Source organism: Dendrobates tinctorius, unplaced genomic scaffold (assembly GCF_039654945.1).
Source record: "Dendrobates tinctorius isolate UK_male_01 unplaced genomic scaffold, ASM3965494v1 ptg000015l, whole genome shotgun sequence".
Taxonomy (NCBI): domain Eukaryota; kingdom Metazoa; phylum Chordata; class Amphibia; order Anura; family Dendrobatidae; genus Dendrobates; species Dendrobates tinctorius.
In genome coordinates this window covers 51,984,498-52,010,756 of record NW_027361683.1, presented here as the reverse complement: position 1 = coordinate 52,010,756, position 26,259 = coordinate 51,984,498, and the positions used below count along the sequence as shown (strand labels likewise).

At 43.7% G+C, this 26,259-nt stretch overlaps 1 protein-coding gene across 10 annotated transcripts in view; it reads left to right on the top strand.

Annotated features, from left to right (window-relative positions):
- Positions 1–26,259, top strand: part of HIVEP3 (HIVEP zinc finger 3) — a 432,823-nt gene that overhangs the window by 349,333 nt on the left and 57,231 nt on the right. For all 10 annotated transcript variants that reach the window (XM_073564176.1, XM_073564194.1, XM_073564177.1 and 7 more), the window contains one exon: positions 15,127–15,257. In XM_073564176.1, coding sequence (XP_073420277.1) covers positions 15,127–15,257 — 131 coding nt within the window. The remainder of the gene's footprint in view (positions 1–15,126; positions 15,258–26,259) is intronic.

Below are 26,259 nucleotides of genomic sequence, written 5' to 3'. Positions count from 1 at the left end.
GCCCTAAATAGTAGAGGGCTCTAGGTGATTGGTCAGGGACACAATAGCTAGGTGCACCCTGACTCGATAAGAAGCAGAGAGTTCAGGCTCCACCCCCCTATACACACAGTCAGGAAACATGAACATAGACAGGAGACAAGGCAAGGAGCTGGCGGCAGAGAGAATTCACAGCATGACCTGGAGCAGTGAGTAAGTTGGTGAGTGGGGGATGGAAGGCCATGTAGCGATGCCAGCAGGGTTGTTACATTTATTTAATCAATTAACAAAATGCAAAGTGAATGATTAAAAATGTAAATGAAGTCAGTATACAGCATTAAAGCATCAGTACTTCTCGGTATACTTGCACACAAGTTTTGAAGGAATTCTGTAAGGAGGTTTTTCCAATCATCTGTCACGCTGTGACCGTATTTAAATAGGGAAAGAGGCCCTGCACTGTCTCTAGAGCTAGGACCCTAATAATCCCTGCTCCCAAAGGTGAAGAGGTCTGGGCCACCAGCCTTAGGGTACCGTTACACCTAGCGATGCACCAGCGATCCCGACCAGCGATATGACGCGGTCAGGATCGCTGGTGCATCGCTAGGTGGTCGCTAGTGAGCTGCCACACAAGCAGATCTCACCAGCGACATCGCTGGGGACGGGGATCGCTACTTACCTGTCAGACGCGGCGATCCTGCGTCCTCCCGCCCGGCTCCACGCGTCGCTCGTCGGCGCCACAGGAAGCGCCGCAGGAAGTGACCGACGAGGAATGGTCCAGGAGCTTCTCGCGCGATCAGCGATAACCAGCGGGGGAGCCGGTCGGAGGTAAGTATCACATGCAGTGATATCGCTAGCAATATCGCTGCAACGTCACAAAATCGGTGACTTTACTGCGATATTGCAGTGCGTAACGGGGGCTTTACTGTTATTCACTAAGCTGTTCCCTCCCCCAGGAGGCCTGGGACAGAAATGCCAGTGTATAAACAAAAAAAAGATAAAAAGCAAATAAAATACAAAACACTCACCAAAGGTAGAGATATATGTAGGGAAGGGTAGGAATGTACAAACCAAATGGGAATAGGACAATGAGGAAAGCATACATCCAAAAACAGCATGCAACAATCTCCAGCAGCAACAAGGATCTCTAACTCAACACAGCGACTCCAAGAAGCTAGGAAGTAAAACTGGCAAGGAGGAAAAGGTCTGGACAGATTTTATAGCAAGAGAAAATTACCAGGTCAAGAACAGTTGTGTGATACAGCTGCAAGTTTCTAACCAGCATTGAAAGGGTCATTAACCTCTTCAGCGTCAAAGTAAACATCCATTTAATAGGAAGGACAATCACAGAGTATAAATATTAGATCTGCGATTCACAATACGTAGTGATCTTCTAACCCCAGATCTTTCTGGAGGACGTGACTGACTCATGACAACATCTTTAAAAACTCACCACAAATCTTCTGTGGTTGTAGGCTTGTACAAATCTTTCTGTTTTAATTACAATGGCTCTATGCTTGGAGTCATTGTATTACCTTATTAGAATACATTTGGAGCCAATTGTATCCCTCCCTGATGGTATTGCATGTTAGAAAAGTATCTGCCTGTATTTCTCATCATTTAGGACCTGAAAAAATGGGCAACGTTGAGGACCATAGATGCAATGGTTGAACGATCTTCAGCATAAGGCTGGAGTCACACACAACGTATAAAAATACGGTTCGTTTTACACGGACAAGAATCGCAGAAATATTCCCTGAACAGTGATCCATATGTCATCCATGTGCAATGCGAGGATGCGATTTTCTCACATCTAAGCATCCGTGTGACATCCGTATGGCATCCGTACTGCGAGATTTTCTCACCAGCTTGCAAAATGGACACATAATGGATCCATGGCCTGAAATATTTGTGAAAACATATATACAGTCTATATATTGTGGCGTGACTGGTGGTCGCGTGGTTAATGGGAGGTATATGTCACAGGGATTGATGCTCCCTGCGATGCAACCCGGATTATTTTGTCTTTAGTGCACATGAGCACTAATATGTCATTTAGTGCACCTGGGTCCGGGTTGCGGATAGCTATGAAAGATGGAAGGGTTTGGCTACCCATATTTCCTCACCTCTGGGTGAGCGTGCTCACTGTACCACTTTTTCCATGTGTGTGTGGTGGTGAGTTTCAGGACCTGCAGTGAGGTCATGACCATGTGACCAGCCCATGTGATCCATACCTCACCTGTGGGTGTGATTACAAGCTATGTAATGGAGGTGTGTTTAGCACATGGGAGTGTTTGCGAGTCTGCCAGTGTGGACAGACTTCCATGTGTCCAGGCTGGACATTACAGAGTGGTCTGTGTCTTGAGAGGGAGAAGCCTTTCTGTGGCTCCAGGTAGAGCCTGAAGCCCCCGTTACACACGGCGAGATCGCTAGCGACAATGATTTTGTGACGCAACAGCGACATCGCTAGCGATCTCGCTAAGTGTGACATGCGGAAACGACCGGTTCCCTGCTGCGATGTCGCTGATCGTGCGCAAACGTTCAGGATCATTTTTTGATCGCTGGCGTCACGCTGACCAGCATCCAACGCTGTGTTTGACGCCCCTTATCAACGACGAGCGACCTCGTTGGTGACTCTGAACTCATATAGATAGCGCTGAAGGACGCCTATTCAAAGTCTGAATCTCTATTATAGACAGTGTATGAAACGGTACCAGCGATCGCCGTGGTCGTTAGTGACATCGCTGATCGCTGATGCGTCGTTATGAAGATCGGCCTGTATGACTGCTTACTAGCGATGCACAAACGATCTTAGCCAGACCGTATCGTTGTCGGAATCGTTGGTGCGTCGCTACGTGTAATGGTACCCTAAGTGCTGCACATTGCACAGCCTGTGTATCAACAGGCGTGAGAGAGCAGGGCTCTGATATGGACATTGATACTGTGTCTGCCTGATGTAAAGACTGTCTATCTTTTTGTTGCTGACTTGATGGTTTATGAAGCAAATAAACCCACATGGACGTTGAAGAGAATGTGCCTCCTGTTTCCTCCTACGCACCTGAGTACAATCCTTACAATATATGTATATATTTTATATGTATTGTACAATATATATATATGTCAGTGGTAGTCACTGAGGCTGCGCAGACTCACCAACTGACCCGCGGTGAACTGACAGCGTGGGAAAATGTTTAGCTGATTAGAGAAGCTGTAAACCTGACCTTCCTTTGGGCTAGTTGAGAATCTGGAGTATTACATTTTTTGGTTCCATTAAACTCTCAAAATGGCCAGAAAAAAAGAACTTTCATGTAAAACTCGACAGTCTATTCTTGATCTTGGAAATGAAGGCAATTCCATGTGAGAAATTGCCAATAAACTGAAGATTTCCTACAATGGTGTGTACTACTCCCTTCAGAGGAGAGCACAAACAGGCTCTAACCAGAAAAGAAAGAGAAGTGGGAGGCCCCACTGCACAACTAAGCAACAAGACAAGTACATTAGAGTCTGTAGTTTGAGAAATCGACGCCTCACAGGTTCTCAACTGGCAGCTTCATTAAATAGTACACGCAAAACGCCAGTATCAACGTCTACAGTGAAGAGTCGACTCCGGGATGCTGGCCTTCAGGGCATAGTGGCAAAAAAAGAGCCATATCTGAGACTGGCTAATATAAGGAAAAGATTAATATGGGCATAAGAACACAGACATAGGACAGAGGAAGGTTGGAAAAAAAGTGTTATGGACAGACTAATCCAAGTTTGAGGTGTTTGGATCACACAGAAGATTTGTGAGATGTAGAACAACTGAGGTGATGCTGGAAGAGTGCCTGATGCCACCTGTCAAGCATGGTCAAGGTAATGTTTTGGTCTGGGTTGCTTTGGTGCTGGTAAAGTGGGAGATTTGTACAAGATAAAGGGGATTTTTAATAAGGAAGGCTATCACTCCATTTTGCAACACCATGCCATACCCTGTGGACAGCGCTTGATTGGAGCCAATTTCATCCTACAACAGGACAATGACCCAAAGCACACCTCCAAATTATGCAAGAACTACGAGGGGCGATCCAAAACTAATGATAATCAATAATAAACACAATGAATATCGTAAAAAAAAATTTATTTTTCTACATAGTCTCCTAACAAGTCTATACATTTAGTCCATCTATTTTCTAAACTTAGAATTCCCTTCGAAAAAAATTCTTGATCTTGACCCTCAAAAAACTCCCCAACAGCGGTTATCACGTCGCTATTGTCATCAAATTTCTTGCCCCGGAGGTGTTCCTTGAGCCGAGGAAAGAGAAAGAAGTCACTGGGGGCTAGATCTGGCGAATAGGGGGGTGTTCCACCAGTTCAAAGCCCGCGTCTTGAATGGTAGCCATGGCAACTGCAGCTTTGTGAGCCGGTGCGTTATCTTGGTGAAACAGCACTCCAGCCCGCAGTTTGCAGCACCTTTTCTCCTTGATAGCCTCCCGCAATCTTATTTGTTCTGCGTAGTAGGAGCCCGTAATAGTGGCTCCCTTCTCCAAATAGTCCACCATAATAATTCCTTCAGCGTTCCAAAAAACAGACGCCATAACCTTCCCTGCTGAGCTTGACACTTTGAATTTCTTCGGCGTCGGTTCGTCGGCTCGTTTCCATGTCATCGATTGTTGTTTAGTTTCGGGATCAAAGTGGTGGATCCAGGTCTCATCCATGGTCAAAAAACGTGACAAAAAATTCTCCTTGTCTGCTTGGAACTTTTCGAGATTTGCTATTGAAATGTCAACTCGTTTCTTCTTTTGCTCGTCGGTTAACATTTTTGGCACCCGACGCGCGGAGACCTTTCTCATATGCAATTCTTTTGCAAGGATTCTTTGAATACTGCCATATGAGATCCCTGTGACCTCAGCTACATGCCTGATAGCCACTCTTCGATCTGCCAACACAACTTCAACTTTTTTCACGTTTTCTTCATTGAGGGACGTGGATGGGCGTCCTTCGCGATGTTCATCTTCCGTCGATGTTCTTCCCAGCTTAAATTCCTTGGCCCAGCGTGCAACTGTGGAATATGGAGAAGAGTCCCCCAATGTTTCCACCAAGTAGCTGTGTATGTCTTTGGTAGACATTTTTTTCAAGCAGAGGTATTTGATGACAGCTCTGAGCTCGTTTTTTTCCATTTTGATGTTCACTCCTTGGCAGTTCATATTCAAATGAATGTAGCTCCCGGGAATCGTGGCCTATTTAAGTGATTTTTTTTTTCCCTGGACTAGTGGGTACCTAAGAGAGAAGAAAACATTTTATTTTAATTTCTGTGTGCAATAGAAATAACCAATTTACATTACTTTTGGATCGCCCCTCGTATGTAGGGAAGAAGCAGGCAGCTGGTATTCTATCTGTAATGGAGTGGCCAGCACAGTCACCAGATCTCAACCTCATTAAGCTGTTGTGGGAGCAGCTTGACCGTATGGTACGCAAAAAGTGCCCATCAAGCCAAACCAACGGGGCGGGGCTTCTGCAAGCGTGTGGTGAAATTTCTCCAGATTACCTCAGCAAATTAACTGCTAGAATGCCAAAGGTCTGCAATGCTGTAATTGCTGCAAAGGGAGCATTCGTTGACAAAATCAAAGTTTGAAGGAGAAAATTATTATTTCAAGTAAAAATCTTTTTTTCGAACCTTGTAAATGTCTGGACTCTATTTTAAATTCATCTGGCAACTCATTTGATTAATAAAAGTATGAGTTTTCATGGAAAACACAATTCTCTGGGTGACCCCAAACTTTTGAACGGTAGTGTATGTGTAATATATATATATATATATATACGAGTATGTGTGTGTGTGTGTATATATATATATATATATATATATATATATATATATATATATATATACACACACACACTAGATGGAGGCTCGATGCCATCTCATCGGGAGGGCGGTAATGTCGCGATGGGGGCAGGCTTTGCAGCACTGAGAATCTCTCCCCCCCCCAATGTGCTCACCCACCTATCCACTCTCTCTTCCCCATGTGCTGACTTCTCCCGTCTGTGCTCTCTTCTTTGACCTGTCTACCCCATGTGCTATCCCCCTTGTCTGCTGTCTCTCTCTTTCCTGTGCTGTGTTCTCCCCTCATGTGGTGTCCCGTTTGAGCGGTCTCTCCCCTGTGCTCTGTCTCTCTCACCCCTGTATCTGACAGTGCACAGAACATACCACAGCTCCTGGGCAGGGGAGGAAGCAAAAGACAATACTGACATTACAGCAGGAGATCGCAGAGGATACATTTTGTGCGGCAAAATATTTTTTAAAAAGTCAGTGAAATATTTTACCTCACAAAATGAATCCACTGTGATCCCCTGCTGTAATGTCAGTATTGTCTTTTGCTTCATCACCTGCCCAGGAGATGTAGTATGCTCCGTACATGGTCAGATACAGTCAATTTTTAAAATTAACTTTCATTCGTGGGAAAACCCCTTTAATGTGACTGGCTTCCTCTGCCTGTAGACACGTTGTGCATCTGCCGCCGGGATTAACCGAATGATTCACCGACCTGCGTGGAATTTGCGCAGGCACATTAAATCAGACCGCCGCCATCTTTGTGCGGACAGATAGCGACGGTCACATTAAAACTGCGCATGCGCTCCTGTACAAAGATGGCAGCTGATCCCGGCGGCAGCGTGTTCGCTACAGTGTTCCGCTGGTGGTACCATGTGAGTGTGTGTGGTGCGACGGTGTTCTGCTGGTGGTACCACGCAATATTTTGGTGCCAGCAGCAGTATCCATATTGAGACACCCATCACTTGGGTGTCCCAATATGGAGGTCGGTGAAGTTCCTCAGCTTGGAATTCTGGGATACGGTGACATCTGGACAGAACAGGAAATGAAAATATTACAAAGCAATTATATAAATACTAGATGGAGGCCCGATGCTATCGTATCGGGAGGGCTGTGATGTCCAGATGGGAGCAGGCTTTGCAGCACTGAGAATCTCCTCCCCAAGCGCTCACCCACCTATCCACTCTCTTTCCACCATGTACTGAGTTCTCGTTGTCTGTGCTCTCTCCTCTTACCTTTCCCCCTCGTGTGCTGTCTCTCATGTAATGTGTTTTTTTTAGGTCCAGCGACACACTGTAACGTGTTTTTTTCAGGTCCAGCGACATGCTTTAACGTGTATTTTTCAGGTCCAGCGACATGCTGTAACGTGTATTTTTCAGGTCCAGCGACACGCTGTAACGTGTATTTTTCAGGTCCAGCGACACGCTGTAACGTGTATTTTTCAGGTCCAGCGACACGCTGTAACGTGTATTTTTCAGGTCCAGCGACACGCTGTAACGTGTATTTTTCAGGTCCAGCGACATGCTTTAACGTGTATATTTTAGGTCCAGTGACACGCTGTAGCATGTATTTTTTTTTTTTTTTTAATTCTAATTTTCACCGATTCAATTCATTCTAATTTTCACTGATGTAGTTGAGTCTAATCTTCACCGATTCAAAGGCTGCTGGCAGGCTGCCGACGAGTCACAGCATCTGGCAAACAATGACATGCTGTAATGCAGTTCATAAATAAACAGATAAATCAACTGCGCATGCTCTCCCTGGGTTCACGTGTGCGCAGTGAGGCTAAGTGCACACGTACCGGAACTCTCGCGGAATTACCGCGAGAATTCCGGAATTCCAGTCCGCGGGAAAATCGCATTTTAAATTCCCGCGATTTTCCCGCGGAAAAACTAGCATTTTGCAAGCGTAATTAGCTTGCAAAATGCTAGCGTTCTCCAAGCGATCTGTAGCATCCCTTGGAGAACTGATTGACAGGTTGGTCACACTCGTCAAACATAGTGTTTGACGAGTGTGACCAACTTTTTACTACTGAGGCTGCCTATGCGGCATCAGTAGTAAAAGATAGAATGTAAAAAAAAAATAAAAAATATTGTTATTCTCACCTTCCGACGTCCCGCGCAGGCGTTCCCAGTAATCCTTTGCGAAAATGCCCGCGATGACGTCAGTTCTCGCGGGATCGCGACGTCTCGCGGTAATTCGCGATGACGTCGCGCGAATTACCGCGAGACTTTGCGATCCCGCGAGATCGGACGCCATCGCGGGCATTTTCGCAAAGGACTACTGGGAACGGGAGCGTGGAGAGAGGCGGGAAGGCTGCGCGGGATGTCGGAGGGTGAGAATAACAATATTTTTTATTTTAAATTCTATTTTTTACAGGGATATGGTACCCAAAGCCCGGAGGACAGTCTTCTCTCCTCCGGACCGTGGGTACCATCCGCAATTGTTCTGCTTACTTTCCGCATGGTGTGCACAGCCACATGCGGGAAGGAAGCGGAACAATGCATTCCTATGGGTGCGGGATCGCCGCGATTCCGCAAAATAATGAGCATGCTGCGTTTTTTACCGCGAAGCGATTCCACCGCGGTAAAAACCGCAGCATTAGCACAGCATTGCGGAATCCCATAGGAATGCATGGGATGCTTATTTTTCGCGTTTTCGCGGCAAAATCGCGCGGTTAAAACTGCCGCGGAAACGCGAAAAAAACGCCACGTGTGAACTCAGCCTGAATGTGACCAGCCACCGTCATCTCCCTCTACAAAGATGGTCTAACTTACTGCGCCTGTGTGTAAGCCGCGCAGGCGCAGTGAACCATTTTACTACAGCTGCACGGCGGGGAGGGTGCCCCGGCAGTCTGGATCCCAGCGGCGGCCTGGATCCCAGCAGTGAGGAGGGGTCCTTATGGCGGGGGTCCGGCGGTGACAAGCTAGTGGTACTGCGCAAGGGGCTGGTACCACTAGCGGGTGCCATATTGGAACATCCATTACTTGGGTGTTCCAATATGGCGGTCGGCGCGGTTAATTATGGGATTCAAGGACGTCCGGACGGAAGTGGATGACTGATAATTTTAGGTAAGTATATAATATATATATATACAGTATATCGCACTGAATTGCCTGTTTTTCTAAAGGACACCAGTGCGTATTTCTGTAATCCGTTTTTTTCTCGCACCCGTAGACTTGCATTGGCGAGCCTCAGCCGTAATATGGTGGAAGTCGCAGCATGCTGCGATTTCACCCGCACGTATAATACGGGCGAGAAAAAAAACGGATGATGGGAGCTGCCCCATAGATTAACATTGGTCCGAGTGCTATGCGATTTTTTTTCTTGCATAGCAACTCGTCCGTATTTCTCTAGTGTGACTCCAGCCTAAAGAAGAGTCCTGGAAATAATTATATGAGCCCAACAGATCCTTGATTTCAAAATCAATTGAGTCTGTCTGAGATTACTTGAAGAGACAGAAGGATTTGTCCATTCCGGTGTCCACGAGGATCTGTGCTTAGTTCTCCAAGACTCTCAAAATCTGTGTGCAATTGTACGGAGATGAATTTTTGTTTTTAACTTTGTTTTGAAAGCAAAGGGCATTTTGTTAATGAAAATAAACCTTTAAATGTAATCTGTCACTAGGTTTTGCCATTTAATTTGAGAGTAGCAAAACAGAGGGCAAGTAAGCTGATTCCCGGGATGTGCCACTTATTAGGCTTTATACTGTAGCTTTCAATACAATCAGTGTTTTATCAACAGGAGATTATTACTTTCTAACTAGGTCTCACCTGCACAGCAGTCAAGCTAATCTGTGTATTCCTACTCAACCATTAATTAGCAGCTTGCTCACAATGTACACTGCACACAGGAAACTGCCAATTGGGTGTGTGGACAGGGGATATAGCAATCTGACCACTGCTATATTTACAACAGCAGAACAGGGATTACATCAAAACTAGAATACGCCGACCAGTAAGTGGTACATCACTAGAATTAGGCTTGCCTATATTATGCTGCTTTCAGATTATATAGCAAAAGTCTGCTGACAAATTCTCTTTTAGGCTATGTACCCACGTATGCAGAAAATTCCTGACTAAAAACCGGACTCCTTCCCAGAAAACGCGCTTTTTTTGCGCTGTTTATGCTTTTTTTTCCGGAGCATCCCCAGTCTCATAGAATATAGTTAGAAATGTGAATTTTTCCGCAAAATTAATGAGCATGCTTCGTTTTTTACCGCGATACGTTTTTTTCGCAGAAAAAAACGCATCAATATGCACAAAAAGTGCAGAATTCATTAAAATGAATGGGATGCTTCTTGTAAGCGTTTTTTTAAGCGTTTTTGCCAGTAAAAATGCTTAAAAAACGCAAAAAAAAAGCTTACGTGGGTACACAGCCTTAACACGTCAACTTTTTAAACATACACCATATATACCTTGAGTATAAGCCGAGGCCCCCCAATTTTGCACAAAAAACTGGGAAAACTTATTGACTCGAGTATAAGCCGAGGGTGGGAAATGCAGCAGCTACTGGTAAATTTAAAAAATAAAGATAGAAACCAATAAAAGTAAAATTAATTGACAGTAGGAGTAGGTTGAATGTTTTTGAGTATCCATATTGAATCAGAAGCCCTATAAAATGCTCCATAAAGTTCATAGGTTGATGATGGGCCCTATAAGATGCTCTATACAAAATATGCCCCATATAACGCTCCATAAAGGTAGATGATGGCCCCATAAGATGCTCCATATTAAAATACGCCACATATAAGGGTGTCTGAACACGTTGCAGATTCTGCTGCAGAATTTTCCTTGCAGATTTATCTAAATCCACAGGTCAAAAGACCTGCGGTTTATCTGCGGTTTTCCCTTGTGGCTTGACACCTGGGATGGAGCAGGTGCCAAACCGCTGTGGAATCCGCACAAAGAAGTAACATGCTGCGGATTTAAAACTGCAGCAAATCCGTGCGGAAAATTCTGCAACTTGTGCACTGCGGTTTTTGATTTTCAAAGGTTCTAATGGTACTGTACACAAATCCGCTGTGGACCCGCAGCAGAATCCGCAACGTGTGCACGCACCCTAATGCTGCACAAAGGATAGTGTTGGCCCCATAAGATTCTCCACATAAAAATATGCCCCATATAATGCTGCACAAAGTGTAATTGTGGCCCCATAATGTGCTCCATAATACAATATGCCCCATATAATGCTGCACAAATGATGTTGGGCCCCATAAGATGCTCCATAGAAAAATATGCCCCATACAGTTGTGGCCAAAAGTATTGACACCACTGCAATTCTGTCAAATAATACTCAGTTTCTTCCTGAAAATGATTGCAAACACAAATTCTTTGTTATTATTATCTTCATTTAATTTGTCTTAAATGAAAAAACACAAAAAGAATTGTCCTAAAGCCAAATTGGATATAATTCCACACCAAACATAAAAACGAGGGTGGACAAAAGTATTGGCACTGTTCAAAAAAGTCATGTGATGCTTCTCTAATTTGTGTAATTAGCAGCACCTGTAACTTACCTGTGGCACCTAACAGGTGTTGGCAATAACTAAATCACACTTGCAGCCAGTTGACATGGATTAAAGTTGACTCAACCTCTGTCCTGTGTCCATGTGTGTACCACATTGAGCATGGAGAAAAGAAAGCAGACCAAAGAACTGTTTGAGGACTTGAGAAACCAAATTGTGAGGAAGCATGAGCAATCTCAAGGCTACAAGTTCATCTCCAAAGACCAGAATGTTCCTGTGTCTACCGTGCGCAGTGTCATCAAGAAGTTTAAAGCCCATGGCACTGTGGTTAACCTCCCTAGATGTGGACGGAAAAGAAAAATTGACAAGAGATTTCAATGCAAGATTGTGCGGATGTTGGATAAAGAACCTCGACTAAAATCCAAACAAGTTCAAGCTGCCCTGCAGTCCAAGGGTACAACAGTGTCAGCCCGTACTATCCGTCGGCGTCTGAATGAAAAGGGACTGTATGGTAGGAGACCCAGGAAGACCCCACTTCTTACCCCGAGACATAAAAAAGCCAGGCTAGAGTTTGCCAAAACTTACCTGAAAAAGCCTAAAACGTTTTGGAAGAATGTTCTCTGGTCAGATGAGACAAAAGTAGAGCTTTTTGGGCAAAGGCATCAACATAGAGTTTACAGGAGAAAAAAAGGCATTCAAAGAAAAGAACACGGTCCCTACAGTCAAACATGGCGAAGGTTCCCTGATGTTTTGAGGTTGCTTTGCTGCCTCTGGCACTGGACTTCTTGACCGTGTGCATGGCATTATGAAGTCTGAAGACTACCAACTAATTTTGCAGCATAATGTAGGGCCCAGTATGAGAAAGCTGGGTCTCCCTCAGAGGTCATGGGTCTTCTAGAAGGACAATGACCCAAAACACACTTCAAAAAGCACTAGAAAATGGTTTGAGAGAAAGCACTGGAGACTTCTAAGGTGGCCAGCAATGAGTCCAGACCTGAATCCCATACAACACCTGTGGAGAGATCTAAAAATGGCAGTTTGGAGAAGGCACCCTTCAAATATCAGGGACCTGGAGCAGTTTGCCAAAGAAGAATGGTCTAAAATTCCAGCAGAGCATTGTAAGAAACTCATCGATGGTTACCAGAAGCGGTTGGTCACAGTTATTTTGGCTAAAGGTTGTGCAACCAAGTATTAGGCTGAGGGTGCCAATACTTTTGTCTGGCCCATTTTTGGAGTTTTGTGTGAAATGATCAATGTTTTGCTTTTTGCTTCATTCTCTTTTGTATTTTTCATTTAAGACAAATTAAATGAAGATAATACCAAAGAATTTGTGTTTGCAATCATTTTCAGGAAGAAACTGAGTATTAAATGACAGAATTGCAGGGGTGTCAATACTTTTGCCACAACTGTATAATGATACACAAGGGTTAATAGTGGCCCCATAATGTGTTCCATAATACAATATGCCCCATATGCTACTACGATTAAAAAAAATGACGTACTTGCCACTCGTCTCTGGGGGCCAGGTGCCCGTGTCCTGAGTAGGCGGGGACACCGGCGCACTATGGGGGTCAGGTGCTGGAGTCGCCACTTGCTCAGGGCCCCGGCACTGGCAATATACACCTGCGCGCGTTCCACCACTGCGCATGTCTGTCTTCCGGGTCCTCTGTCAGTGACTGTTCAGGCAGAGGCTGCGCACTAACTACGTCATCGCACCCTCTGACCTGAACGTCACAGCCAGAGGACCCGGAAGACGGTGCGGCGCACAGCGGTGGAGCGCGGACAGGTGAATATAGCCAGTGTCGGGGCCCTGAGCAAGCGGCGACACCTGCACCTGACCCCCATAGTGCGCCGGTGTCCCCGCCTCCTCAGGACACCGGCACCTGGCCACCAGCGACGAAAGGTGAGTATGTCTTTTTTTTAATTGCAGGGACCGTGTCTCGTGTGTAAGCCGAAGCGTTCTTTTTCAGCCAAAAGAGGGGACTGAAAAACTCGGCTTATACATGAGTATACACTGTATTGTAACGTTCCGCACTGTCTGTGGACGAGGATTACTCACGTTGCCGATCTTCGAGGTAAACATTGGCACACTCAGGGTTAAAACGAGTCCATTCAGCTTATTTGCTCCATAAACCTCACCGCAACAAAACAAGGTTTCCAGCCTTCACAGCAGTCGAAAGCAACATAAACAGTCCTTAGCTGGGCTTTGTTCCCTCAGGCCCTGTGCACACAGGCCAAGGCAATGTCCAAACCGGGGGCTCCGACTTGAGCCGTGCACACAGGAGGGCTTCTCCTTCCTGCAAGAGACCACTCTAATGTCCCACCTGGACACATGGAAGTCTGTGCACACTCCCAGACTTACAAACACTCACTGCCCATGTGCTAAACACAGCCTCCATTATGTGGGTTGTAACCACTCCCAGTTACCTAACACATGGCTAGTCACATGATCATGACCTCATCACAGGTCCTGACACCTGCAGGTCCTGAAGGAAAACGGGTGCAGTCAACACCCTCACCCAGAGGTGCGGCAATATGGATAGTCAGACCCATCTCTCATAGCTACTCGCAACCGGGACCCAGTGCACTAAATGACGTCTTTAGTGCTCATGTGCACTAGAGACAAAATACTCCGGGTTTCATCGCAGGAAGCATCCATCCATGTGACATATACCTCCCATTAACCACACGACCACCCGTCACACCACAGTATATAAATACAGGGTGGGACATTTATATGGATACACCTAAATAGAATGGTTGGTGATATCAACTTCCTGTTTGTGGCACATTTGTATATGGGAGGGGGGGAACTTCTCAAGATGGGTGGTGACCATGGCAGCCATTTTGAAGTCGGCCATTTTGGATTCAGCTTTATTTTTTCCAATGGGAAGAGAGTCATGTGACACATCAAACTTATTGAGAATTTCACAAGAAAAACAATGGTGGGCTTGGCTTTAACATAACTGTATTCTTCTGTGGTGTTGCTATCAGTGTGTCAAGAGAGGGAGAAGAGGGTTGCACTGACAATCCAACACAATGGGCAGAACTTTAAACACATTTTATAAGTGGTCATAAACTTGTAAATAACTCACGAAAGAATAAAGTTACGTTAAAACCAAGCACACCATTGTTTTTTTGTAAAATTCTCAATAAGTTTGATGTGTCACATGACCCTCTTCCCATTGGAAAAAATGAAGTTGGATCCAAAATGGCCCACTTCAAAATGGCTGCCATGGTCACCACCCAGGAAGTTGATATCACCAACCACTCCCATTTTATTTAGGTGTATGCATATAAATGGCCCACCCTGTATATAAACACACCACTGTGCCTAAGTAAGTTATATATGTGTGTGTGTGTGTATATATAATATATGTAATTAGTATATATGGACACTCAACTATGGGATGGTGAATATGTATGATGGGTATATGGGCATGGGACTATGGGATGGCGAATAGGTATGATGGGTATATGGGCATGGGACTATGGGATGGAGAATATGTATGATGGGTATATGGGCATGGGACTATGGGATGGAGGATGTGTGATGGGTATATGGGTACTCGACTATGGGATGGAGGATATGTATGATGGGCATATGGGCACGGGACTATGGGATGGAGGATAATTATAAATTTCTATAACTAACCACAGTTAGTTACTATGCCTGGGCAGCGCCGGGCTCTTCAGCTAATATATATATATATATATATATATATATATATATATATATATATATATATTGCACGTATGTATGATCTGTGACTGATCGATTTTTTTTTTTTTTTTTTAAAGAATAAAATTTAAAATATCCTGACTAAACTTACTATCATAAAACTTTTTCCATATTTTTCTTATTGCAATGATCACCCAGGCTCATATTCCCAATCAAGCACAGGAGACCTCCATAACTAGTAAAGAGGAAGAAAAAAGAGTGAAATCAGAAGACCCTGGACCAGCAGCTAAGCGAGGAGAGCCTTCGCGTGTAAGGATCTTTGAGGGAGGGTAAGTACACTTTTGTATACACTTTTTCACATTTAGTTGTTCTAGACTCATGGGTTGCCCTCATTTATGTAGAAATGTATCCTCAATACAATATAAATCAAGTGAAAAACTTTGCTGGTCTGAGATTTCTAAGGGTATGTGCACACATAGTTTTTTGTCTCTGCGGATTTTGTAGAGAAAACCGCAGGAAATCCGCAGGACAAAGTGCTGCGGTTTTTCTGCGGTTTATCTGCGTTTTTTCTGCGGTTTTGCCCTGCGGTTTTCACCTCATAATGGATGAGGTGTAAAACTGCAGCGTTTCTGCACCAAACAATTGACATGCTGCGTTTTGAAAACCGCGCGGAAAAAAACGCAGCATGTGCACAGCTTTTTTTTATTTCCATAGGAAATAAAGGTACTGTACAACGCAGCAGAATCTGCTGCGTTTCTGCAGAGCCAAAAACGCTGCGAACACGCAGCAGAAACCGCAAAGTGTGCACATACCCTAACTCTCCGTGTCACTTTGTTACTCAGCGTCATTTTTCATCCTGCCACAGCCTGAGTAGGACTATGTGTAAAGTTATTGTTAATAGATGCTCTGTACTGCTGTTTAGCTCCCGGAGTGCTTGGCTACCGTGTTAGTTCCTTTTCCGTTTTCTTTGCGCAGAGCTGTAATCGGTCATTTACAGTGTTGACAAGGGGCCTGCGGTAGTCTGAGACACTCCTCCCGTCTCACATTGGGTAACACTGCTCTGCCTCTCCTTCCTGCAGGAAGCCCAGAATAGGTAATAGGTTTGGTCTATAGGTTACCAATATAAATGCATTACGTTTGAATGTATTTACCAAGAACTTGCTTGTCTCTATACAGTCGTCTGCAAAGTACTCTGCTCCTCTTTTGTTTAAAAATACCTTTTTTTTTTTTGAAGAGTTTGCAATGTGCTGCCCTAGACTGGATGAGATAATTATGTGGAAACCATAAGCCTTTCCGTGTTCTTTGTTATCTTTGCCCTTTTTTTTTTTTTACCACCTACCTGGCTATTTTTGACCAATCTACTCTTATAACTCCCCCACCTCTCCCCATTCTTTCTGTCTCTCTCCTCCTACATCTACCATGCTTGTTTCCCTTGTGATTTCCTATTCTACTCCCTCCTTTCTGTTCCCGTGAGAGGTAGAGGAAGCTGCATTCTGAAATCTTACATCATTCGACCGCAGACAAATATTAACTCAGACTGGATTTCTAGGATGATCTCACCGCCAGCCCTCCCCCACATCCACTCACCCACTAGAGTCTGTTCTGTGTCCTCAAGGTGATTGTTTCATATAACAAGGCTGACAGCATGAGCACATGCTCCTATTCCTGCAGATCTAGATTTAATAATAATAATAATTTTTATTTATATAGCGCCAACATATTCCGCAGCACTTTACAATTAGATTTCCGGATGAGGGCCAGTATCTGTGCTTATATGTAAATGTTCTTCATTATTTGGAATCCAGATGCCCCAAGTCACTTCTCCATTGTTTTATGTTATGTTTTGAAGCCTTACAAATACACTCCAGTATGCTAAATATTTGTAAACCCTATCTGGAAACTATACAATTTTGTCAGTAATGATGACCGTGTCACAGCCTATTTTTCACTATGTTCACGCTCTTCCCCAGAACTGATATATACAATTTTCTGACCTTTTTCCCAGGGCTCATCCATGATTCCCTGACCACATCCCCCAGATGTTACCTGCTGTCTTCCTGACCTTTCCTAGATCTGCCATTCTACTACCCTACTTCCCAGGTACCCTTTCTTTCCTATCCCCGGTTTACCTTTACCTGTCAACACTTTCTTCTCTATACATCCATAGCCTTTCTTTTCTGAGTATTTTGCATACCAGGTGCGTAAGTCAAAGTGTGTTCACTGGCTTTTCAGCACAACTGTGATTCATAGAGCATGGAAATGTTAAAGGGGTTTTCTCATGAACAAAGTACATTTTAATCAATAGATCTTGAAATAAATATAAGTTCCACAATTGGATGTGTTAAAAAAGCTTCTGTACTGAGAATCTTATAAATGTTATCTGCCTACCCGCTTGTTGCGCTCCGCAAACGACTTATCCGTACTTCCCACTACCGTCTCCAAGACTTCTCTTGAGTTGCGCCAATCCTCTGGAATGCTCTACCCCGAGAAATTAGGACCAACCACAGTTTATACAGTTTTAGGAGCTCCCTAAAAACACATCTGTTTAGGGCAGTCTATCACGATTCCTAATCGAAGTCCTTTTATATACAGTGCCTTGCAAAAGTATTCGGCCCCCTGGAACTTTTCAACATTTTCCCACATACCATGCTTCAAACATAAAGATACCAAATGTAAATTTTTGGTGAAGAATCAACAACAAGTGGAACACAGTTGTGAAGTTGAACGAAATTTATTGGTTATTTTAAATTTTTGTGGAAATTCAAAAACTGAAAAGTGGGGCGTGCAATATTATTCGGCCCTCTTTGCTGCGATTACAGCTGCAAGTCGCTTGGGGTATGTCTCTATCAGTTTTGTACATCGAGAGACTGAAATTCTTGCCCATTCTTCCTTGGCAAACAGCTCAAGCTCAGTGAGGTTTGATGGAGATTGTTTGTGAACACCAGTTTTCAGCTCTTTCCACAGATTCTCGATTGGATTCAGGTCTGGACTTTGGCTTGGCCATTCAAACACCTGGATATGTTTATTTGTGAGCCATTCCATTGTAGATTTTGCTTTATGTTTGGGATCATTGTCTTGTTGGAAGACAAATCTCTGTCCCAGTCTCAGGTCTTTTGCAGATTCCAACAGGTTTTCTTCAAGAATGGTCCTGTATTTGGCTCCATCCATCTTCCCATCAATTTTAACCATCTTCCCTGCCCCTGCTGAAGAAAAGCAGCCCCAAACCATGATGCTGCCACCACCATGTTTGACAGTGGGGATGGTGTGTTCAGGGTGATGAGCTGGGTTGCCTTTACGCCAAACATATCGTTTGGCATTGTTGCCAAAAAGTTCGATTTTGGTTTCATCTGACCAGAGCACCTTCTTCCACATGTTTGGTGTGGGTCCCAGGTGGCTTGTTGCAAACTTTAACCCCTTTCTGCCAGTGGATGTACTATCCCGTCCATGTGCCCTGGGACTTAATGCTCATGGACGGGATAATACGTCATAGCGATCAGCGGCGCTCACGGGAGCGCCGCTGATCGCGATTGGGTGTCAGCTGATTATCACAGCTGACACCCGGCACTATGTGTCAGGGGTGGTCACGGACCACCCCCGTCACATTAACCCCTGGCACACTGAGATCAAACACGATCGCAGTGTACCGAGGGTTTAGAGAAGCATCGGCAGGAAGGGTGCTCCCTCCGTGCTTCCCTGAGACCCCCAGCGTCCCCGGATCCAATATGGTCGCGGGGGCCTTTAGGGGCCTGCAGGGAGGCGGATTCCTCAGTGCCTGCAGAGCACAGGCATGAGGAAGCCTTGTGCAGCGCCTGTCAGATCGCTGATCTGACACAGCGCTGTGTGAAGTGTCAGATCAGCGCTCTGACACATGACAGTGGTGTCCCCCCCTGGGACAATGTAATAAAGTAAAAAAAAGTGTAAAAATAATTGATAAAAATCGCTAAATAAAAAAAAAAAAATTCCCTAATTCATTTTTTGTAAATAAAAAAAACCTAAAACAATAAAAGTACACATATTTAGTATCGCCGCGTCCGTAACGACCCGCACTATAAAACGGTCCCATTAGTTAACCCCTTTAGCGAACCTCTTCAAAAATAAAAATAAAAAACAAAGCAAAAAACAATGCTTAATTATCATACCGCCGAACAAAAAGTGCAATAACACGCAATCAAAAAGACGGATATAAATAACCATGATGATGAAAATTGTTTTCATTACATAAAAACGCCAAAACATAAAAAAAGACATAAATGAGGTATCGCTGTAATTGCACTGACCCGAAGAATAAAATCGCATTATCAATTTTACCACATGCGGAACGATGTAAACGGCCCCCCCAAAAGAAATTCATGAAATGCTGGTTTTTGTTCATTCTGCGTCCCAAAAATCGGAATAAAAAGCGATCAAAAAATGTCACGTGCCCGAAAATGGTACCAATAAAAACATTAGCTCGTCCCGCAAAAAATAAGACCTCACATGACTCGGTGGGTCAAAATATGGAAAAATTATAGCTCTCAAAATGTGGTGATGCAAAAACTATTTTTACAATAACAAGCGTCTTTAAGGCTGAGTGCAGACGGAGTTTTGAGCCCTGCGGATTTTTCCGTGCAGAATGGAAGAAAACCGCAGGTCAAATGACCTGCATTTTTCCTGCGGATTTCTTCCATTTTTCACGCGGTTTTCATGCGGTTTTTGTGCGGTTTTCCATTGCGGTCTTCCCCCTGCGGATTTGGTAACAGGGGAGATAGAAAACCGCACAAAAGAAGTAACATGCTGCGGATTTTGTACCGCAGGAAAACCGCGCGGAAAAATCCGCAGCGTCTGCACAGCGGTTTTTTTTTCATTCATTTTAAAGGTACTGTACATCACAATGCGGATATGCGGTAAAATCCGCTGCGGAAACGCTGCAAATCTGCATCGTGTGCACATGGCCTTAGCGTATGACAGCTACAAAAAATAAAAACCCGTTATAAATGGTAAATCAAATCCCCCTTTATCACTCCCTTAGTTAGGAAAAAATAATAAAATAAAAAAAAATGTATTTATTTCCATTTTCCAATTAGGGTTAGGGCTGAGATTAGGGTTAGAGGTGTGTTAGGGTTGGAGTTAGAATTGGTGGGTTTCCACTGTTTAGGCACATAAGGTGCTCTCCAAACGCAACATGGCGTCTGATCTCAATTCTAGCCAATTCTGTGTTGAAAAAGTGAAACGGTGCTCCTTCCCTTCCAAGCTCTGCCATGCGCCCAAACAGTGTTTTACCCCCACATATGGGGTGTCAGCCTACTCAGGACAAATTGCAAAACAACTTTTGAGGTCCAATTTCTCCTGTTACCCTTAGGAAAATAAAAAATTGGGGGCAAAAATATCATTTTTGTGGAAAAAAAATGATTTTTTTATTTTCATGCCCGGGTGTTATAAACTTCTGTGAAGCACTGGGGGGTTCAAAGTGCTCACCACACATCTAGATAAGTTCCTTGGGGGGTCTAGTTTCTAGAATGGGTTCACTTGTGGGGGTTTCCACAGTTTAGGTACATCAGGGGCTCTCCAAAGGCAACATGACACCCGCAGACCATTCCATCAAAGTCTGCATTCCAAAACGTCACTACTTTCCTTCCGAGCCCCGACGTGTGCCCATACAGTAGTTTTCTCCCACATATGGGGTATCAGCGTACTCAGGACAAATTGGACAACAACTTTTGGGGTCCAATTTCTCCTGTTACCCTTGGCAATATAAAAAAATTGGTGACTAAAAGATCATGTTTGTGGAAAAAATGTGATTTTTTTTATTTTCACGCCCGGGCGTTATAAACTTCTGTGAAGCCCTTGGGGGTTCAAAGTGCTCACCACACATCTAGATAAGTTCCTCGGGGGGTCTTGTTTCCAAAATGGTGTCATTTGTGGGGGTTTCCACTGTTTTGGCACATCAGGGGCTTTCCAAACGCGACATGGCGTCCGATCTCAATTGCAGCCATGAAAGTCAAATGGCGCTGCTTCCCTTCCGAACTCTGCCATGCGCCCAAATAGTGGTTTACCCCCACATATGGGGTATCAGCGTACTCAGGACAAATTGCACAATAACTTTTGGGGTCATGTTACCCTTGGAAAAATAAAAATTGAGGGTGAAAAGATAATTCTTGTGGAAAAAATATGATTTTTTAATTGTACGGCTGTACGTTATAAACTTCTGTGAAGCCCTTGTAGGTTCAAAGTTCTCACCACATATCTAGATAAGTTCCAGCCAATTTTGCATTGAAAAAGTCAAACGGCGCTCCTTCCCTTCTGAGCTCTGCCATGCGCCGAAACAGTGGTTCCCCCTACATATCAGGTATCAGCATACTCATGACAAATTGCACAATAACTTTTGCAGTCCAATTTCTCCTGTTACCCTTGGTAAAATTAAAAAAATTGGACCTGAAGTAATTTTTTGGTGAAAAAAAAGTTAAATGTTAATTTTTTTTTTAAACATTCAAAAAATTCCTGTGAAGCACCTGAAGGGTTAAAAAACTTCTTGAATGTGGTTTTGAGCACCTTGATGGGTGCAGTTTTTAGAATGGAATCACTTTTGGGTATTTTCTATCATATAGACCCCTCACAGTGACTTCACATGTGATGTGGTCCGTAAAAATAAAATGGTGTTGCAAAAATGAGATATCGCTGGTCAACTTTTAACCCTTATAACTTCCTAACAAAAAAAATTGGTTCCAAAATTGTGCTGATGTAAAGTAAACATATGGGAAATGTTATTTATTACGTTTTTTGTGTGCCGTATGTCTGTGATTTAAGGGCATAAAAATTCAAAGTTGGAAAATTGCGAAATTTTCAAAATTTTTGCCAAATTTCAGTTTTTTTCACAAATATTCACAAGCTTTATCAATGAAATTTTACCACTAACATGAAGTACAATATGTCATGAGAAAACATTGTCAGAATCACCAGGATCCATGGAAGCGTTCCAGAGTTATTACCTCATAAAGGGACAGTGGTCAGAATTGTAAAAATTGGCCCGGTCATGAACGTGCAAACCACCCTTGGGGGTAAAGGGGTTAAACGACACTTTTTATGGATATCTTTGAGAAATGGCTTTCTTCTTGCCACTCTTCCATAAAGGCCAGACTTGCGTAGTGTATGACTGATTGTTGTCCTATGGACAGACTGTCCCACCTCAGCTGTAGATCTCTGCAGTTCATCCAGAGTGACGGCAGGGTCTTGGTAGATTTGCACTGGTATGATACTCCTTCCATTTCAATATGATCGTTTGCACAGTGCTCCTTGGGATGTTTAAAGTTTTGGAAATCATTTTGTATTCAAATCTGGCTTTAAACTTCTCCACAACAGTATCACGGACCTGCCTGTTGTGTTCCTTGGTCTTCATGATGCTCTCTGTGCTTCAAACAGAACCCTGAGACTATCATAGAGCAGGTGCATTTATACGGAGACTTGATTACACACAGGTGGATTATATTTAACATTAATAGTCATTTAGGACAACATTGGATCATTCAGAGATCCACAATGAACTTCTGGAGTGAGTTTGCTGCACTGAAAATACAGGGGCCGAATAATATTGCATGCCCCATTTTTCAGTTTTTGAATTTCCACAAAAATTTAAAATAACCCAATAAATTTTGTTCAACTTCATAATTGTGTTCCACTTGTTGTTGATTCTTCACCAAAAATGTACATTTGGTATTTTTGTTTGAAGCATGATATGTGGGAAAAGGATGAAAAGTTCCAGGGGGCCGAATACTTTCGCAAGGCACTGTATAGTCGATCCTCTACTTCTCTGATCGTAACCTTCCATCAAACTCCATCGCTCCCAAAAAGCACCAAAAATATTGACAGGTGACTAGCTCATGCAGCCTTTATCTACCCCTCCATTTTCTCAAGATGGCTGGACCATCATTGTAAATAAGTACCTGTACTTTGTCACACCCACCTCATTGCCGATTGTAAGCTCTTACGGGCAGGGTTGTCATTATATTTTCTTTGCATTAATTATTGTATTATTGTTAACCTTGTTATGATTGTTGTATATGAACTATCGAATTGTAAAGTGCTGCGAAATATGTTGGCGCTATATAAATAAAGATTATTATTATTAAATGTGCCTGTGCTGCAGTTTGGAAAATAAGTATTTGATACACTGACGACTTTGCAAGTTTTCCCACCTACTAGAATTGAGAGGTCTGTAATTTTTATCGTAGGTACACATCAACTGTGAGAGACAGAATCTAAAAATAAAAACCAGAAAATCGCATTGTATGATTTAAAAAAAATAAAATTGCATTTTATTGCATGAAATGCGTACCGTATTTTTGGGACTATAAGACGCACTTTTTTCCCAAAAATTTTTTGGGGAAAATGGGGGGGTGTCTTATAGTCGAAATATACTTACAAAATACTGTTTCGGTGGTCCCAGTCTGACGCTGCAGGGCGATGCAGCCTCCCTTCCCAGACTGGTGGTGTGTGGGGGGGCTCTGCCGGCATTTTGTGAAAGCCTGGAGGCCCCTCGCAGGTCCATTGCTGCGATGCAGTGGCCTCCGGGAAAATGGTCACCGGGGGTCGTGCATGCTCAGATTGAGATCTGATTCTGAGCATGCGCTGCCGCCCCCAGCGGCCATTTTCCCGGAGGCCACCGCATTGCAGCAGATTGAGATCTCGACAAGGAGATCACAAAATGCTGTCGGAGCCCCGGCGCAACACAGCACCTGTCGCAAAATGCCGGAGGAGTCCTTCTGCACCACAGAGCACCACCACCGAACCTGTCACAAAATACCGGCGGAACTCCCGGGAACTCCAGAGCACCACTGCCGCACCAGCCTTGGATGGGATTTTCCAGAGGCCACCGCACCAGCCTGGACCACCTGGAGACCTCTATGGTTGTCACTGCCAGATAGCTATGAGCGCCACCCTGTGGTCGGTGCTCATAGCAAGTCAGTAAATCTACTACATACAGGTGATCTGAACATCGCCTTTATGTAGCAGAGCCGATCGGATTATGGTAGCTTTTAGTCTCCCTTGGAGACTATTCAAGCATGCCAAAAATAAAAAAAAAAATGTTTTTAAAAATGTAAAAAAATATAAAAGTTCAAATTACCCCCCTTGCGCTCCATTAAAAAAAAAGCAATTAAATAAAAACAACATACACATATTTGGTATGGCTGCGTTCAGTATTGCCCGGTCTATCAATAAAAAAAAGATTAACCTGAATGCTGAACGGCGTAGCAAGAAAAAAAGCCAAAATGCCAGAATTAATTTTTTTTTCGTACATGGCATGGTAAAACCAATGGTGTCGTTCAAAAGTACAACTCATCCTGCAAAAAACAAGCCTTCACATGGCCATATTGACGGAAAAATAAAAAAGTTATGACTCGGAGACAAAGGAGGGCAAAAAGCGAAAATGCAAAACCGAAAATACCTCTGGTCATGAAGGGGTTAATTTCTGTTTTTCTTTTGCATGAAATACTTATTTCATGCAATTAAACGCAAATTTATTATGTAAAAATCATACAATATGATTTTTTGGATTTTTTTTAGGCTAGTTTCACATTTGCGTCTTTGCGCGCAGTGCATCGTGCGCAAGCGCATACACATGCAAAAATGCATGCAAACGCAGCATTTTTATATGCATCAGCGTACGCATGACGACAGGAAAACACAGCGTTTGCATGCGTTTTTTGCATGCGTTTGCGTTTTTTATGTGCATGTGGTCTCTAGGTGTCAAATTTTACAGGAGAAAAATCCTTGAAACAGACTCCACCAATGGGACACCAGTGGGCGTGTGTCATGGGAATTCTTTATATAGACCCTGTTACAGCCGAATTCTTCAGATTTTGCTGCTGTTTCCTGTGTCACCATGGATATGCGTTCGGAGAGTTTTCGCTTTAACCTAGATCTGGACATTGCGCTGTTTCTGGCTTTTGCATTTGCTTGCCAGGAACAAAGGGAGAGAGAGAGAGAGCGAAGAAGGCAGCAGCGGCATTTTTGGAGACACCCCACAATTGGAGAGCCGTGGAGCCTACCACACCCTGTTTGGCGAGCTCCAGGCCAACCCGGTGAAATTTATGGATTACACCAGGATGTCCCAAGAAAGCTTTATGGATTTGCTGGCTCGTGTCCAAGGAGCCATCAGGAGACAGGACACTCAGCTCCGCCGTGCGATTCCTCCTGAGGAATGGCTCCTGGTTACATTACGGTACGTAATATTTAAAAACCAATGCCTGCATAATTATTATTGTTATGCTATGCACTAAGCCAAAGCCTGCACAATTATTGTTCTGACATGTACTAATATTTTTTTAATTTCATTGTTTTGCAAAACCCTAGACAATATAATTTTTTTCTTTCTCTGGCAGATTCCTGGCTACTGGAGAGAGTCTCTCATCGCTCCACTTCCAGTACCGGCTTGGAATCTCCACCTTGTCGGGAATAGTTGCGGACACCTGCCGGGCTTTGTGGGACGTTCACTCCAGAATTTATGCCCCTGCCCACCGCGGAAAAGTGGCTTGAAGTAGCTGAACAATTCTTGACAGTCTGCAATTTACCCATCTGTTTGGGAGCGGTGGATGGGAAACACATTAGGATAACCAAATCCGCAATAAGTGGATCGGAGTACTATAACTATAAAAAGTACTTTTCTAGAGTACTCATGGCCATTGCTGATGCAGACTGTCGGTTTGTTGTGGTGGACATTGGGGCATTTGGCCAGGGCAATGATTCACAGACTTTTAAAAACTCGGACATGGGCCGTAGGTTTTATGGCAATCATTTTAATTTCCCCCTGCTACAGCCTCTTCCCCACACTGAAAGTCCGCCAATGCCATTTGTAATGGTTGGGGTTGAGGCCTTGCAAATGTGCTAAAACCTGCTGAAACCCTACTCCAGTCGGGACTTGGACCACACGAAGAAAATATTTAATTACAGACTGACCAGGGCACGAAGAACTATAGAGTGTGCCTTTGGGATTCTTGTGTCCAGATGGCGCATTCTCAGCACAACCATATATCTTAAACTGGAAACAGTGGATGAGGTGGTGAAAGCGTGTGTGGTTCTTCACAATTTTGTTATGGCTAAAGAGCGACCTAACTTTGAACTTGATGAACCTGTTGCCAACCCATTGCCTGATTTCACTCTGCACCCTTTCAGGTCAACAGCAGAAGTTAGCCAAATGAGGGGCCAATTTGCCGCCTACTTTATTTCTGATGTAGGACGTGTGGCATGGCAAGATGAAATGGTGTAAAAATGTTTTCTTGTGTTTTTATGTACCTGTGTGTTTATATTTTGTTGTAAATAAAAAACCTGTTTTGATACCTGTACCGAGTGCACTCTGTC